Below are 17,955 nucleotides of genomic sequence, written 5' to 3'. Positions count from 1 at the left end.
ACAATTACAAATAAAATCTAATTTTCAATGACAAAGAAATGGTTCAACGTTGCATTAAGTGAACTACTGAATTTCTACTAATAGATGATTAAATATGAGTGATTGAAACTGTAAAAATTAAGCAGAGAAAGTATTGAAAGAAATAAAATGGAATAAAAACAAAGAAAAACAAGACAAATTCATGAAGGTTTAAAAGCTGTATTTAACTACAGCAATAACATTTGAGAGAAGAACTTTTAAAAGGTCATTTTAAGAGGAACTGATTGTGTAACATGCTATCAAAGATAAGAGAAAAGATAAGCTATAAAGTCAACCTGATTGCCAAGATTATAGAAGGCTACAGAACATGAAAATCTACTGAGGAAGTCCTAAGTAATGTGTGCATAGAAAAACATGAAAAAATAGACAAGAAATACTCCAACACAAAAGTTTAAACGAGGAGGTAAGATGGTCTCCTAGGAGAGGATGGGGACCATCTATCACCTGATGAAACAGCCATTGCTAAAAACGTAAATGAACTGTTTCACTATTCACAAAGGGAGCAGGGAGAGGGAGGAAAGGTAGATAAATTTTCAAGGGAGAAAGAAGATATAAACTTATGTCAGAACAGGAATCAAGAAATTAGTACATCTGAAGACCGACAAAACTCCAGGGGCAGTTGTACGTGATCCATCCCAGATTTAGGAAGGATCTGACAAAGTAAATATGGGAATCTTCAGTGGGTATATTCAAAACCTCTCTGGAAAAGCAGAGGTATGGGGGACTCGGTATTGATATTTCAGAACGGAGCTAGGAAACATCTATGAAAAATACAGACATGCAGTCGTGACTTTGGCAGTAGGGAACTTATGGGAAAAACTAAATTACAGGACAGAAAGGGGAACACCTGGAAAGTTATGATTTAATTAAGGACAGTCAGCATGGATTCACACAAAACGAATCATGCCTAACAAATCAGATTTATTGAGGAAGTAACAGAAAGACCAGGCAAAGGTTAAGCCATGGACATAAGGAAAGCTTTTGATACAGTACTACAGCAAAGGCTAAGCCTGCAAGGTAAGGATACGAGTGAACCACAGAGTAGATGGAGCACTGAAAAATGAATTTACCAGAACAGATTGTGTGCATAACACCTGATAGACAAAGAATGAATGCTTCTGCAGCTACCCATATGACTAAAATTAGGAGTTCGGTGTGAATCTTTGATATTTGCATTATGAACAGAGGTCAAAGAATCTAATTTGTTTATTTATCTGATTTTGTACATTAAGGAAAACAACTCTAATTATTTCCATTAGGAAAGAGGGATCTCATGAAGAGCAGTTAAACACCTTCTTTCATTTCTGAGTTTCAGCAGTTGCCTGGACCAGCCCGACAGAGATATTCTATTCATTTCTCTAGTGCTCTTAGCTACCCAGTAAAAATACACAATGAGATGCATGGAGCACACAAGCTGGGTGATGAGTTTTACCCGACAGTCTGTGTTAGCAGTGTATGTACACACACATCTAAGTGAGAACCAAGATGAAAAAAAGGAAGGTTATAAAATTCTGAACAAACTAAAATGGGCTACTGGTTTTTCCCTTCCTGGGACCAGTAAAGTGGCCACTCCGATGACTGCCTGAACAGGTTCCATGTACAGTTGTGGGATGCAACAGTGACTTTTGACACGGTTTTTAAAACACATCACTTACCACATCATCTCTGTCTTCCCACTCAACCTCGGAAAGATCCACACTACTGTAGTTGGGCTTTCTTCGTTTCTTCCCTTCTTCATACTGGCATAAAAAAAAAAAGGGTGAAACATTTAACACATTGTTTTGCTTGCACATTTTGTATCAGAAGATTTTTTTAAATTTGCTGGATATATATGCTGATTGTATGCTATATGCTATAATACTACAAATAACAGTAGGTAGCTTAATTCATGTAAGATGAACCATATTGCTACACAAACATTGTGAAGTAAAAAAAAAACAAACAACAAATTCATACACGATTATTTGCATGATCTCTTGCCATATTACAAAGCTGATCTTGAAAGACACACTGAGAAGTCAAACTCAGGAGTTGTACCTTTTTCTTTTCATATGGAAACTACATGAGACCTTCCTCTTGTAGTTTATGTTAAATGTCTCAAACTAGCTCTTTCAGCTGTACAGGAAGTTATATTTACTATAATCTTATCAAGAAAATGTTTACACATTTCTCTTTAAACAAGATAAGATGCAAGTCTTGAGAAATGTGGTGTTAACATTTGCTGATACCATATTTTATCTACAACTTCATGAGAAAAAAAGTAATATACTAATAATTATAATTTATAGTTTTTTATCACTAGTCACTGTTACCCCGTAAATCTCACATTTTAAATAAACATTCTAGTGACAAATTGATTTGACACTAGGGAGTTTATAATGTAGGAAATTCTGCCCTCTGCTGAACATTCAAGATCAGAGAGTCTACTAGTGTAAGAACAAAAGCCTTGATCTGTGAAAGAAGAAAAAGTATTTAGGAAAGTCTGCTTAAGAAAAATTATGAGAGTCTATTTGAAATGCTTAAATAAGGGAGAGTATCTGTGAAAAAAATGACCTTTTATCTTTTATTACTCAAATAAGGGCGGAGGATGACACCACCACAAGTCCTTATGTGGTATGACAAGAAACACTGTGAATTGTGAGGATTCCCCCAAATCCTGCATCTCCCCAGCTTCTGTGACTCCCCAACAACAGAATGATAGAAAGGCAGCAAGGCAGTATATATAGTTGATTCTCCTGTGCAGGACCAACTGTGCCATAAACCAAAGCTGTCAGTGCTCAATTCAGCCCATTCATCACTGGGGCCAGCGCAGCAGGAATTTTCAATCCTATTCTGTAGATCACAGAGAGACCAGAGAGGCCAAAGAGACAACTTGCTCTCTGAGCATTTGAAAGGTTATTCCATCCTGACATTTTCCTCTCTAAATTAAATGATTCTCATGTGAATTCCACAGCTGACTTTGTAGGGTCACAGTACGTAAAAACAGGCATGACAAACTCTTCTTTAAGAACAGCGAAAAATGTTGACTGCTGAATTGTAATCACAAAGAGATTTTGAGATATTGGTAGAACAGTAATATTTCTCTAGCACAGATTTGATTTTTGCTCAAAAAAAAAAAAAGGGATACTCCAATTATTTCTACAGATTACTCTCTGGGGAACCTATGTGGGATAAAATTCTGAATCCTCATTTCTTCTTTTGAGTAACAAAAACTCTTAGCAACTCTGCTGCTGTAACTCTTAGACTGAGTTCTAACAATTCATGTGGATGTAATTGAAGAGTAATTTCACGTAGTCTTCCTGCCCCCGTGCTAGAGGTTAGCATTCTCATAACAACTAGCATACTTCTGGGCTGATGCTATTCAACAGATGGGTAAAGAGACAAAGAATTACTCATTTCAGCACATGCTCATATACCAGATCATGAATTCAAGCAGCTCAGTGCTCTGATTAATTCTTGCTACATGACTTCACTCTGATACCTGAAGAGATAACAAAACCCAAGTACAGAAACACAAAACTTTGAAGCTACCATAGTTAAATCTCACAAGAATAAAAAATCAGAGGATAACATCTGGTACATTAGTAAGGCTTGATTTCTGTATCTTTCTATGTTCTGTAAACCTCTCACTGTGGTTGCAGCTATACCTGTATTATCTTTAATGTCTACAAGGAGTAACTATGTAACAGGAGTAACTCTCTGGGGCTGTACCTATTAATCAAGTAAAGATTTGGTCTGATTTATTCCTACTTGTCTAGAAATGGTGGCAGTCAAGCTCTGAAATTCTGAGAGCTGAAAAGTGTTACATAGAAGTTAACTGGGATCATTTGAGTAGAACAAATGTGAAATAACTCCTGTCCTGATTCCAATGTTTAATTGCATCCTTACTCACAGACGCTGAAGGGCTTCTGGGATGTGCTGCGTTCTCAGACACATATGCAAAACCTTACTTATGACAATAGGAGTTGATGTTGTGCGTCTGACAGCAGAAGTGGGCTTCACATGTACAGCAAATAATTTGCATCATATTGATTATGTTAATTTTTTAATTATTTATTTTAATCATATAGATTCCATACCTTGCATGCAAAGAGCAAAAACAAAATCCAAAAGAAACTAAATAAAGAGCTGGACAAAACAAAGTTCTGCAGCAAAGACAGAATAAGAAGTATCTCCATGTCAGAGAAACAGAAAGAAAGCCAAAATCCAAATGCTTAAGCAAGGGGTAGACTTCATAAGCACTCAAACTGAAAGCACAGATCTTAAACCACATTTAGAACAGGAAGTAACAAAGTACTGAGAAGCCTAACCCCTCATTCAGTTATTACACTTTGGGGGGACTAGTGTTTAGTTGCCTACACAGGACTTCAATATGTGAAGAGTGTTCATGATATAGTTCGGGAAAGGATGCAGAGAAAACGTAAAAAATGACTTCCATCAGGGAGATTTTGTTCTGATAAAAAAAAAAAAAAAAAAGATATTATTTGTACACGTGGGTAACTTTACTTACATGTGTTCTTCATGAAGATTATTACATTATTCCCTGCAGTGAATTTACATATCCTTATGTAACTGGGCCCTAAAATATAACTGAGTCCTTCATATTACTGTTCAACAGACCATTCATTAGTTTTGTTCTAGTTCTATTACTATTCTAATTTCTCAGTAAAAGTTATTCATGGACACGGAAGCAATCCACCAGCTTTTAAAAATGGCATTCACCTATGCCATTTTCTCTGGTAGCATACTGAATCTACCTTCACTTTTATCTCTGTCTGAGACTCCTGGGTGTACTATGAAATACTGATTGAAGGCTGAAGCCAATCCCATTTGCAAGATTACTATAAAGCACTGAAACAAATTAGTAAAGGACCCATTGGGAAACATAGAAACTAGGAGTTCTACCAAATTGCACTGATTTAAATGCATGAGGAAAAGAACTAGATTTAAACTGTGTGCTTTTAATCTACTTTGGCCAATATAAAATGTCTGGTGATATTATATAGTAGTTAAACCCTAGGAAAGAAAAAAAAAAAAAAGATAGCCACTGAAAAATTTTAAATATCTGGACTGCAAATAAAGAATCTTTTAGTCTGCCCAGAATTAAATGTTAGCTCCAACATTCTTTTGTTTGTGGAAGGAACAGGGGAAATCATTTTATTTGGTAATCAGAATGAGCTTTATCTTCCGCAGTATCTTTTATTTGAGGCTTGGCCAAACTGTTATAGGACTGGATGATTCAAACAATGTGTGACGTGTACTGCTTAAAGACTGAATCACATTTTTACACCACCCCCTATACAACCATTTACATGTGCCATTATTAAACTTTTCACTTTGATATTTTATTTTTTTTTTCTTTTTTAACACGAACAGTCTCAAACCATCTGCACTGAATATGATCTGCCACGTGTTTATAAGTCAAAGTGTAGCAATCTGATCACGGAAGGAGCAAACTGCATCTTAACAGCTGCAAGCCTTGGGTCTACGGTGATAGTAATTTCTCAGATGTGCTCCATCTGGATAACAGGGAGGTAGGAGAGAATAAGTTGCTCTGATAGTGTCAGAGCAACTTTGAATTGCTTGGAAGTGTCAGTAGACTTCAGTGAACTTGCTTAGCCACATTTGTGGAATCAGCTGTGAGAAAATATGATAGCAAGAAAGTATCTAACAAACAACCACCAAAAGCTAAAGAGGTAAAATAATTTCAAGGGAAAAACCTCTTCCATCCCAAACTACTATCCAGTGTACAAAAGTAGGAAATCAGAAACTACAAAAAAAAAAAAAAAATCACTCCTCCTGTTTTAAGATGCAGCATCAGTTGATTAAGTTTCATCTTTATGGATTAGTACTTCAAAATTAGGATAATGTATTAATTTAAATAGAACTTAAGAATTATCCCCACTTTTTTTAGAGGAGACGAATAAATGTAAATATGCTTTGCTGAGCTTGCATATATAACTAATTTTAATTAATAATTTGCACACAGAAAGGAAGGAAAGGGGGTACTTCTTTCCTGCTTCTCAGGCAGGTTTTTAATAATTCCAAATGACAAATTCCTGCAAATATAGATTAAGTCCTTCAGCATTGGTCCATTAATACAATAACGCTTGCCCTAAAATGCTTTGAGTTTAAATACTATGGGACAAGGCAATATATAGGGGAAGGACATGAGAAGAAAAGGGAAGAGATTGCTTCAATAGTCTGATTATTGCTCTGACATTAAAAAAATGTGAAAAATTCCCTTCAGTGCTTCACCTGTTTATATAATATCACCCATAGCAAATGAGTTTCCATTCACCATTCACTACATAGCTCCAAAACATTTGGCCACAGGATACATGTGAAGCTGCATTCTACCTCAACGTAAACCATTACTGCTCAGCTTTTAAGCTCTTTATTTCATTCAAATTGTTTTCCTGCCCCTATGATTCTGACTCATCTCTTGTGATAATTTTATTTCATGATTTGCATCTATTCTATGGCCTCAAATGGTCTTTTACTGATCTGCACTTAATCTTAAATTTGTAGAACATTAATTGGTGTCCAGTCAAAAACAAAAGTTGCGTGCTGTACAAAGTTCCTTATTTTAATATACATATATATATATATATAAAGTAACATTTTGATTTTCTTAGGAAAAAAAGAAGAACAACTCTTTCCAAAGATTGACTTTCATGATAAGCCTATTATTTAAGACGTTAATCCAGAAGTTCCTAGGTTACAGTTGGCAGTGAAAACCAGTTATTTTGGACTGATTTTTCATGCCAGATGGCAGTGCAAAACTGCCACACTATAAAATTTCCAGCAGTACTGTAGATAAAAGCTGACAACAGGAGCTATGTCATTTGCTACAGAGAAGAGAACTCTAAGTTTCCAGGCAGAGAAGTAGGAACAAGCAAATATACCACGTACACAGAAGAACCTTCTAGCAATGTAAATAAATAAATAAGTCTCATGCCACATGTATTTAAATTGTTGTCTCCTTACAATTATAACATTTGTTGTTACAAATTTGTAACATTATGTTACAAATAGTGTATTTATGTTTAAATCAATGAAACAACATGGAAATATATAACAGGAGGTAAAAAGCAAAGCAACAGAAAATAGCTTTAAGTCACACACCTACAGACTGGAAAAAGGGTATGTTGGTTGAACTCACGTTTTCAGGTGGATTGCAGTTGACTAGCAATGTAACATGTATGTGGTTTACTCCACTGAAAAAAACAACTGTTCTATTTAGGATTTTATTTGCATTCTCAGGACCTTATCATTTGGGATTATGTAAAACTGGCAGCTGCTTATAATTATTTGGGGTTTGAGTAGAAATAATTAAAAACATCTGCCTTTATCTTAATACTACCAGACTTAAACCCATGAGCTCGGTTATACCTAACTTCAAAGCCGAAAGCAAAGAATAAAAGAAAGCTTCACATATTGCTAACAAATTTTCAGTGATTCATTTAGATGTACAACCAGTTATTCAACAGCCTTCAAACCTTTAATTATCTTTTAAATATATGTAATTTTGCACTTCTAATTAGATAGCAATTTAATGCTCTCACAGGGATTCAGATGCGCTATCTTTTTTTAAATGTAAACTCCAATAGGAATAATCATTGGCATTCAAGTGATTGAATTCTTCAGTTAAATGAACATGAGGCATTTACACTGTTCAAATCATTCAAATATTCTGCTCTCAGCTACAGCTGTAGAGTTTTATGGAGTCGCTGCATAAAGCAAGGGTAAGTGTAGGTTATCTTACGTTCCAGGCGGGACTCCCCAGAGAGAAATGAGATTTGCTGCTTATGAAAGGCTAACACTGCTTAAGTGGGGCATTAATGTTTCCCCTGAGACTCAGATTTCTCTGTTTTTCTATATTAGGAGAAACAAATTTTCCCAGAATTTAAAGCTACAAAAGACTTAATACTGGCCTAGCAATCTTTAAATATACCACGTCCTTCAGCTAAATGCAATATCTCATGACAGGCAACAAGTTTAAAATGGTAAATTACTCGGGCAACTAAACCGCCAATGTATTTCACTGAAGGTATTAAAATATATACACAGGCTCTGATTTCTATGTATAACATTCCTAATTAAGATTGCTCAAATTAAATAAAGATGTGCATCATTTTAAAAAAAGCAATTTGTCAATTGAATTGGTTTACAGTGATAAAAAGAGTATTCACATACAGCCATTCGAAAAATCACCACAACTATTATCCTTGCAGAGTTTATACTGAGAGTATGAACAGATGCCTCAGTTTCCTCAGGGAGATAAAAGATTTTGATTTAAACTCCAAAATATAAAATCCTTTGTCATCATGAATGTTATTATATTAATAGATAGATATTATAATCTGTAATTTATAACACATTCTTAATCTTACTTTTAGCAAAATAAAAATGTAGAATCTGAGTAAAAGACACAATCTGATTCCATACCAGATGCATTTGTTTTAAATGCATATTTTCTTTAATTCAGGGACCTGAGCTTCTTGGACAGAAAGTTAGAGCATTCTATCCTAAACGAACGTAGTAATTACAGAAATCAAAATCCTTCTTTATTCCCTGCACCAAAACACAAATTCTACTGCCAGCTACGAATCAATAAGCCATAGACTTCACAAGATTTACTATAGATCTTGCTGTTATTCAAAGAAAACGACACGAATATTATGACAGAGAGGCAGCGGTGTAAACCCCTAAAACTAGTTAAGATTCACCAAGATGTCAATCTGTGACTGTTGCAGGCACTACTCATTCACGGGCATTCTTTAATTTCTCTGTAATCCTACTACTTTCTTCAGAAGGCAGTCTTCCTCTGGCACCTATATTTAAGACCACACAGTGACAGCTACAGTAAGGACCAATCAGTCACAACTAATACAGTGGGTGTTTTTAAGCATACGTAAAAAGTACACAGGATCTGTTTATTACCCTTCCTTTGCTTTCAGTATGCCCATTTCACTGACAATCTGTAACGTTGTCATGATATATATGTTTTGCATCCTAATAGTTAATGGAGTACCACCTAGCATACTGCAAGTGCTAACAGAACACTGAAAAATAACCAGTAAAATGTGATATAAAGTAGTAAGAAAAACTTTGCCCTCATGCACGTTTCAAGCATGTGTAGTCGCTGCTTCGAAAGTCTCAAAATTCACTTTTGAATTCCCAAACAATTCACTTTTTTCATAATGCCTATGGTTTTAAATCGAATATGAGATTCAACACAGTAGCATACAATTTAAAATAGTGCCATATAAAATAAAAACACTGCTCTCTGTAAAAAACACGGGATTTTAACCAAAAAGCAGCATACAGGATCGTTCCAATACAGAACTATCGATGTTTCTTGAAATATCACTGCCATCAGCTACAGTTTCTTGAATTATCACCAGTGCATTTGTGACAGGGAATGCAGCCTAAAAAAGGCATAACGTGTAAAAACAATTAAAAAAATAATAACAACAACAAAAATCTGAAATACACCGTGAGGAGGGCGAAGGCTGCTCACGGCACTTTCCCGAGGAACCCCCTGCCCTTCGCTGCCGTCCCACCGGGCGGTCCGGCGGCGCCACCTCATGGCGGCTACCGCGCGGCGCAGCGCAGCGGGGCGGCCACCGCCCCCTAACCGCCCCCCGCCGCCGCCCCGCTCCTGGTCCCGTCAGGGCCAGGGCTGGTGCCGGGGCTGGGCCTGTCTGCTCGCAGCTCCCGGCCCGGTACCGACAGCGGCCGGGGACGGCGCTGAGAGAGGGGTGTTGGCAGCCCGGCGGGACGCCGCGGGCCGAGGTGGGCCGGGGGCGGCACAAGGAGTAAGAAAGGAGTTTCCGTGCAAGGGAAGCATGTGGGCAATTTACACGCAATCAGATAATTGAAGAAGGAATTTCCAAGGGATTCCTTAGTGCCTGGTTGTCAAGGTTTATTAAGTTGTTTGTCGAGACTCATCCCTCTAGTAATGGCTTTGTGAGGAGAATGCATCTGGAAGTTCTTTAGGGTCCACCACGGCAACAGCTACTCGTGAAAACTACTCTCCTGCACTGCCTTGGAAATCTTCGGTCACTATCCTACATCTCAACAAGTACCTCACCCTTAGAAAGCACTTTCCTCCTCATCTTCCGATATGTGGTTACTCCCATCAACTGCCCAAGCAACCACTCATCCTAACTGAAAGCCAAATTTATTATTAAAAAAAAAAAAAAAGATGAGACAAAATTGCCAAGAAAAACACGTTAAAACAAACCCAACAGGATAATCAGTGTAATAAATGTTGCTAGCTTAATGATTAAATGTACTGGTCAGCATAAGATAAAAATCTGGTGCAACAGGAAACAGCCATCCCCAGCAAGCGTTTGCTATCATGCCTGTCTGCTCAGTGTCCCAAAAGACAATTCCTAAAAAAGAAGCATGTCCGCTTCAGGACTAACAGACATAGCCGCTGGGCCCAGCAGCTCAGGAGTTGAGTAGTGCGCTGGCTTTACAGCACCACAGCAAAGCACAACAGTGACATAAACCAGCTTGGATCAAGTCAGTAATCAATATACTTGAATGTAAAATCCAACCCATCAAAATGAGTGTAAGCAATACATTTTGTGAGCTATCCAATTCCACTCCTACATGCCTATTTTCAAATACTTATTGTCACAAATTTCATGGAATGTTTGCCACTAGTTACAATGGTATCAGGATTCGGGCCTGTAATATTGATCTAAGGGCCCGGGCCAGTAATCACTTCACTCTCAAAAACTCCACTGAAGTCAACAAAAGACTCCCATTATGCACTACTGACAGAACCCAGAGGTAAAAATGACTCTTCCAAAAAGTAAAATGAGCAGACCATGAATATATCACCAGGAGTTCCATAGAGTTGACAGTTTATGGGCTACTGCCCAATGTTCTGATTTTAGAGAGACTCCTGTGTAAGGTAATGAAATAAGGCCCTTCAAGATGTATACTGGGGCTAGGGATAGTAACAGAAAACCACCTTTTGCCTCATAAAAACATGCCACCACAACAGAAATAAGGAAATCAGATACCACCCTCTGTCAGTCTAAACTATCCACTTTTCCTGGACTTTGTTTCCTTTTGTTTATTAAAATATCAATTCTATAAAGAATTGATACTATTATTTTGGAAAAATCCTTGAAGTAATTTGCCAGAAGAAAAAGAAACAATGCAGCACATGCATGTTGTCAAATTCTTGTAATGCAGATAGGGAACTTTCAAATATATATTCCTATGGCTTGCGAATGAATATAGGCCATTAGATGTACCTGTGATACCAGAGGATTTAATTAATATATATATATATATATATGTATATATATATATATAGGGGGGATCAAAACCATGTCACAATTTTAGTATTATGAAAATTTGGGAATGCTATTAAAAATACATTATATGTAGTTTAGAATGGGATATAAAAAAAATACATGGATTTTCATACATACAGAGATAAGAAAAAACATTGAGGGTAGTGACTGATCATGAACTAAACCAAATCCATCAAATTTTCCTTTGCAACAGCTGCAAAATTTTGAAGACAACCTCTCCCTACACTGGCATTTCACACACAAAAAAAGGTTAATATAAAAAGCTTACAAAATAGCAAAACAACATTTACTTAATCATTTTAACCACTAAGAATAATGAACATGATTAGTCTAACATATTTCAAATAGCAAAGAATGCTAGCATTGCATACAGAATGCCAGCACAGTCAAATATCAGATCTAGTCAGTCTGCTCATAACTTTGTCTCTTTTAAGGAATTTTTATGTTATCACAGAATCACAGCATCACAGAATCATCTAGGTTGGAAGAGACCTCCAAGATCACCTAGTCCAACCTCTGACCTAACACTAACAAGTCCTCCACTAAACCATATCACTAAGTTCAACATCTAAACGTCTCTTAAAGACCTCCAGGGATGGTGACTCAACCACTCCCCTGGGCAGCCCATTCCAATGCCTAACAACCCTTTCAGTAAAGAAGTTCTTCCTAATATCCAACCTAAACCTCCCCTGGCACAACTTTAGCCCATTCCCCCTCATTCTGTCACCAGGTACGTGGGAGAATAGACCAACCCCCACCTCGCTACAGCCTCCTTTGAGGTACCTGTAGAGTGTGACAAGGTCGCCCCCGAGCCTCCTCTTCTCCAGGCTAAATAATCCCAGCTCCCTCAGCCGCTCCTCGTAAGACTTGTTCTCCAGAACCCTCACCAGCTTCGTTGCCCTTCTCTGGACTAGCTCGAGCACCTCAATGTCCTTCTTGTAGCGAGGGGCCCAAAACTGAACACAGTACTCAAGGTGCGGCCTCAACCAGAGCCGAGTACAGGGGGACAATCACTTCCCCAGCCCTGCTGGCCATACTGTTTCTTATGCAAGCCAGAATGCTGTTGGCCTTCTTGGCCACCTGAGCACACTGCTGGCTCATATTCAGCCGGCTATCAACCAATACTCCCAGGTCCTTCTCTGCCAGGCAGCTTTCCAACCACTCATCTCCCAGCCTGTAGCGCTGCTTGGGGTTGTTGTGCCCCAGGTGCAGGACCCGGCACTTGGCCTTGTTGAACCTCATACAGTTGGCCTCAGCCCATCGGTCCAGCCTATCCAGATCCTCCTGCGGAGCCTTCCTAAACTCGAGCAGATCGACACACGCACCTAACTTGGTGTCGTCTGCAAACTTACTGAGGGTGCACTTGATCCCCTCATCCAGATCATCGATAAAGACTGGGACTGGCCCCAGTACTGAGCCCTGGGGGACTCCACTAGTGACCGGCCTCCAACTGGATTTAACTCCATTCACCACAACTCTTTGGGCCCGGCTACCCAGCCAGTTTTTAACCTAACGAAGCGTACACCAGTCCAAGCCAAGAGCAGCCAGTTTGTCTATGATACAGCTGGATATGAGCTAAAAGTAAAATTGCACAAATAGTCACTTGACATGGATGGGGTAACAAGGTAGTGAAGATGTGCAGAAGAGACCTGAAGGTGCACTAAAATTCTGTGTATACAATCCAGGTGCTCTAAAGAGGTTATCACAGCCCCTATTGCTGCCTCTTCTTTGCTACAGTTGCCAAAGAAAGTTCAGTGGCCAACCTCAGTCAGAACAGTGAAGAACATGGAAAAAAAGGATAGATAAGAGGTCAGAATGATAAAAAGAATATGTCAACAATATGTAGAAAAGTAAGTGTAGAAAAACATTACAGCAAGAGATTAAAATATTTGTTGATTGTTGTGGTGAAATGATTCAATTAGATAACCATCACAAATTACTACACAAAGAAAGAAACGGAAAAGAAATGATAAGACTACAAGCTTCTGCTTTCCATATTCATAAAATCTTTTTCTAATGAAATTTTAAAACTGAATTAAAAATAAAAACTGCATAAAACAGTTTCAATGGGAAAAATCATTACTATGAGAAGTCAAGCTGACTGACGAAAATGAGTATGTTAGTATGGGTAACAGAAGTATCCACCCTAAGAGGCTTTAACATTAAAAAATCAGAACCAAATGTTTATGAGCAGAAGTTTATCTGAAACTCAAAAGTTACGCTGACTGCTGTGAGGCTTTTCCACATCCTCTTACTCAGTTCCTGCATCTTCCTCAGGAAGAATCTTATGTTGGACACTGCTGGTAATAGGGTTCTGGAGATTCTTGTAGTATGTACTTCAGAAGTATGTACTATTCTGTAGAGATAGTCTCTACTCTCTTGTAGAGACAGAAGATATCTTGGCGAAGAGATAAAGTGCTTTGGGATCAATTCAGAGCTTGCTATCTTCCTTACGAGTAAACTGCTTCTGCTGAGGTTGGAAGTTTTATATTCCCTAATAGTTTGGGTAGCAGAGGTTCTGCTTCCCATAAAACAAGGGGATACAAATTCATTGTTATGAGAAATCATCTGTAGGGAGTGTATAGGTAAAAGGACTATTTCAGCAAAAAACGGTCACTGAAACACACTAACTTAACTGACTGGGATCTGAGCTGTCTACACCTGGATATATAGCTTTGGTGACTCACCACTGAAATGATAAAATAAGACAACTGGTTAATTTGCAAGAGTCATTTCTGAAAATTGTATTGCTTATTGTTTAGTTATTTGCCAAATTCTCACCAGATCTTGTCTTCCTTTCCATATCTGTTAAGAAATTCTACCAGAATCATAAGTGATATTCTTAGAAGAAAAATAATAATGAAACCATTTACTTTAAAATTCCTTCAAAGATACCATAATGTCTCCTTTGTTATTAGACTAGTTGTCTGTTTTTACAGTGAAGTTACTGAGCAAGTTTTTCCATTCATCCATGAAAGTCCCCGTGTTGAACTTTTCATTACTCCAGTTTAAAAGTAAATAGGGTAACAATAAGTACAAATACAAATGTTAATTGTGTAATTCCTAGCCCAAATCTTAGAAATACAAAATGCTTGTGATGAATGAAAACATCGGATATGCTAATGATTTTTTAAAACATGGTTTTCAATAATTTTATATGAAATTATCCATCCCATTAATATTTGTTTTCTACTAAAATACTGTTGAAGTCAGACATTACTTGAAGTGCCTGCATACGAAATACATATGGCATCCATGTGTGTACAGCAGTGGAATCATTAATACCAATGCTTTACTAAGATTTGATAGTGATGGAACACTTGCACGTGCTGTTCCTAAACAATGATGCAATCAAGAATTTACCAGTTCTCTAGGGTATTAGGCTGATAAACATTTGCGTAACAGGCACTTCTATTTTTCTTACTGTGATTAATGCAAAGATGATGATAAGGGAAACTAAAGGCAAAATTTACAGCTATTTCTCCTTTAGTACGAAAATCCCTTGTGCCCTTATTTTGCTTAAAAATATGCTTTATTGAAATGTATGTACACATATTAAATTAGCTTTAACACTTTAACATGACAAATAGGGGTTATTACGCAGCAATAGAGCATTACGGCATTCTGTTTCAACATAAAATGAACATAATTACAGCAATTTTTGGCTTTGCCATTTTTCAGCAATGGAGGCCTGCCTCCTTTGCAGAGCAACTGGTATATTTATTCTCGTTGTTTTTTTTTCATGCTAACCTTCATTTCAAGAAGTAAACTTACCAAGCATTATAAAGTGTTATAAAGCATTATATATAGTAACAGCTATAGAGTATAGTATAGTTATAAGGTAACTCACCCGTTGTATTTTTTTTAATGATTATTATCTTTTTCACACTAAAAGAAGAACAAATGCAACATGTATATCTAGATAAAATAGAAAAGTAAACGGTATTCTTACCAAAGGCCTAAGTTCTGGATGAGTCAAAATATATCCATTGTTTGTAATTGCAAAAGCGTATCCATGAATGCCTAACTGTAAGAGTAAATGAGAAAGAAATGCTAATTAGCACGGTCTCCAGTAAATTCTTAAACAAAAAAGAAAAACATTTAGTTATCCAGGGCTTAAAACTGGCATTCTTAAAGCCCACACAGTATTTCATTATAATATATGCAGAACTTTGATCCTTGACATTTTTGAAAATAAGAACCTGTCATTGTGACAAATTCAGCATATAGCACAATTTTAGAATGTCACACACACTTTGCTATCTACTGCACTTACTTCTATGTACCTTGGAGTGAATTAGTTAGATACATATATATGAGACACCATAGCACGTCACATACAACATTTGCCAAAGTAGAGGTGTGCTGACATTTAGTAAATTCACACATTCCCAGCAGTGAGTAGGTTCAGCTTACTTCACTTCATAAATGGTGTTAGAGAGGAATCATTTAAATCAATGAAACTAGATGTATGGCTACACTGAGCAAGCAGTGGCCTGCCATATGTGATATTTACATCTACCAGCCTTACGGGCATTTTACCTCTCTGTTAATTCAAGTTCATTTAGAGACACAGAAAAAGGCATACTTCTACTAAAAAAATCATGTAATTTACATATTCGTACCGAGTGGAACTATGGGAGGTCATTTGAGAGCAATGAAATGCTTTATGAGGCCTAACGGAATATGTAATCAAATTTAGCACTGTACTTATTTAAATAACAATACTACCCTTTTAACAATATGCCTATTACACAGTTGGTTGCACCCACTGACTGCAATAAATGTACCTTCAAATCATTCATGTGGTCATTCGAACATCCCTTCTTAGCATAAACGTGATGATAATATGGAATCTTTCTGCAGGTTCAGTGTGTAACTGACTTCTACCATGCCAAGAATGTACACCTTGCTATGTATGCTTTCTCACTCAGTTCTTTTTGCTTCAGAAGCAATGACCCATGCACTTGTTAAACTGCTCATGGCGAATGTAATTCTGTTTCACTCACTATATCTTCACGTAAGCATCATAATTTGTTGTTGAGGTATCAAAACAAAACGAAGCAAACAAACAAAAACCCACAACCCAGACATATCTTGCTTTGGTATTTGCTTCGCATTTCTCCTACTAAGAAATAAACTTTTGAAAACATAATTCTTCCCTATCAATGATCTGGCTGAACAAACCGTCCTTATTCATCAATGTGATTAACGAAGTGGTTTAATTATAAGCACTTTTTTCTTTTTTTTCTTTTTACACTTCAGTTGATTCTTAAATGCTTTGATGAAGTGGGTCCTCAAGAATTTGTCCAGCGTAAAGCAACATGAGAAAGGTTGACAAGTCAGAAGCTTTTCTAAGCTAAGTAGGACAGCAAGTCTGTGGGCTTCCATAATCTTCTGGGAATATACAACAGAGGAGGACATTATGGCAAGGTCATAAAGAAAACATGCCAGGTAGATTTATACCATGTCTTTCTGTGAATGATTGTATATGGTCAATTGTGTCTGTTGTATAGAAGATTGTTTAGTAAATTAGCAGTTTTCCTAAAGCAACAAACTTCAGTGAAAGTAATAGAAGGTGATATGTTCTTGGCATCTCTTCATAAAGGAAGGAGAACCAAAATATTAACAGTGGACATATTTTACCTATTATAGTATGACAAGCAAGCTAGCTGTTGGCTAAATATCAGATCTTGAGTATAATTGTCTGTGTTGATAACTGCAGAATGATGTCCAAGCACTGGAAGTCAGGTAAGGAAACAAATGTGGGTGGCATACTTCGTAAGAAAAAAATATTTGCCTGTTTGAAGCATACCAGGACTCCAAGGGTAGCATTTTATTGTGTATTGTGCAATCTGTGAAACTGTACACTCTTTGCACATAAAATGCTTTGGTTTGAGAGAGAGTACTGCTTACAGCAGTATTGCAATTGTAAACCTTGAACTCCCTTTCTAAATGACAGACTGATTCAGAAACGAAAAACTTTTTGTAACTGCTGTAAGAATGCCACATGAAAACTAAATCCAGCCCTACCTTATTGAGAACAAACTCCCACTGACATCTGGGGAAGTTTAGTCTGGATAATTACTGCTGAAAATAGCTCATTGTTATTATTCATCTTCCTCGGCATAAAATACATCTCATCCAAGCTGAGAGAATTCCAGGTCAGCAGAATTCTATTTCCAAACGATCATTTTATATCCCTGTGTGAATTTTATTTCACATGCTGCCTCTACAGGAATGGGTCCCAGGGGTGATTATGCTCTTGAAATTGCATGGTCTTTTTATTGTTCAGAAATGTTTATGGTATGTGAGACTGGAAGTTATAACTCAAACGATTTCACTAACTTAACTGTATTGCATGATATTGGTGCCTCTTGTAATAATCTTCTCTTGCATTACATTCTGAAATATGTTCCTTCAAATAGTCTCATATTCAGAACGAGGATCATATATTACTTCCTCAGAAAACTAAGTCTTTTATAATATCATATGAAAAAAACAGAAATTATAATCTCCTTGCCTATCTTCTTTTCTGAATCACTCTGAATAAATCTGCTCCAATACCTGT

The 17,955-nt window shown here is 37.1% G+C and overlaps 1 protein-coding gene across 1 annotated transcript in view; it reads right to left on the bottom strand.

Moving 5' to 3' along the window:
• CACNA2D3 (calcium voltage-gated channel auxiliary subunit alpha2delta 3) overlaps positions 1-17,955 on the bottom strand; it is a 455,579-nt gene that overhangs the window by 98,352 nt on the left and 339,272 nt on the right. The window contains exons 17-18 of the mRNA XM_035558456.2: positions 15,337-15,411; positions 1,695-1,778 (exon numbers count right to left, since the gene is read on the bottom strand). Of these exons, the coding sequence (XP_035414349.1) occupies positions 1,695-1,778; positions 15,337-15,411 (159 nt within the window). The remainder of the gene's footprint in view (positions 1-1,694; positions 1,779-15,336; positions 15,412-17,955) is intronic.

This window comes from Cygnus atratus, chromosome 10 (genome assembly GCF_013377495.2).
Source record: "Cygnus atratus isolate AKBS03 ecotype Queensland, Australia chromosome 10, CAtr_DNAZoo_HiC_assembly, whole genome shotgun sequence".
Classification (NCBI taxonomy): domain Eukaryota; kingdom Metazoa; phylum Chordata; class Aves; order Anseriformes; family Anatidae; genus Cygnus; species Cygnus atratus.
The sequence above is the reverse complement of the archived record's forward strand: the minus strand, read 5'-3'. Positions and strand labels throughout refer to the sequence as shown.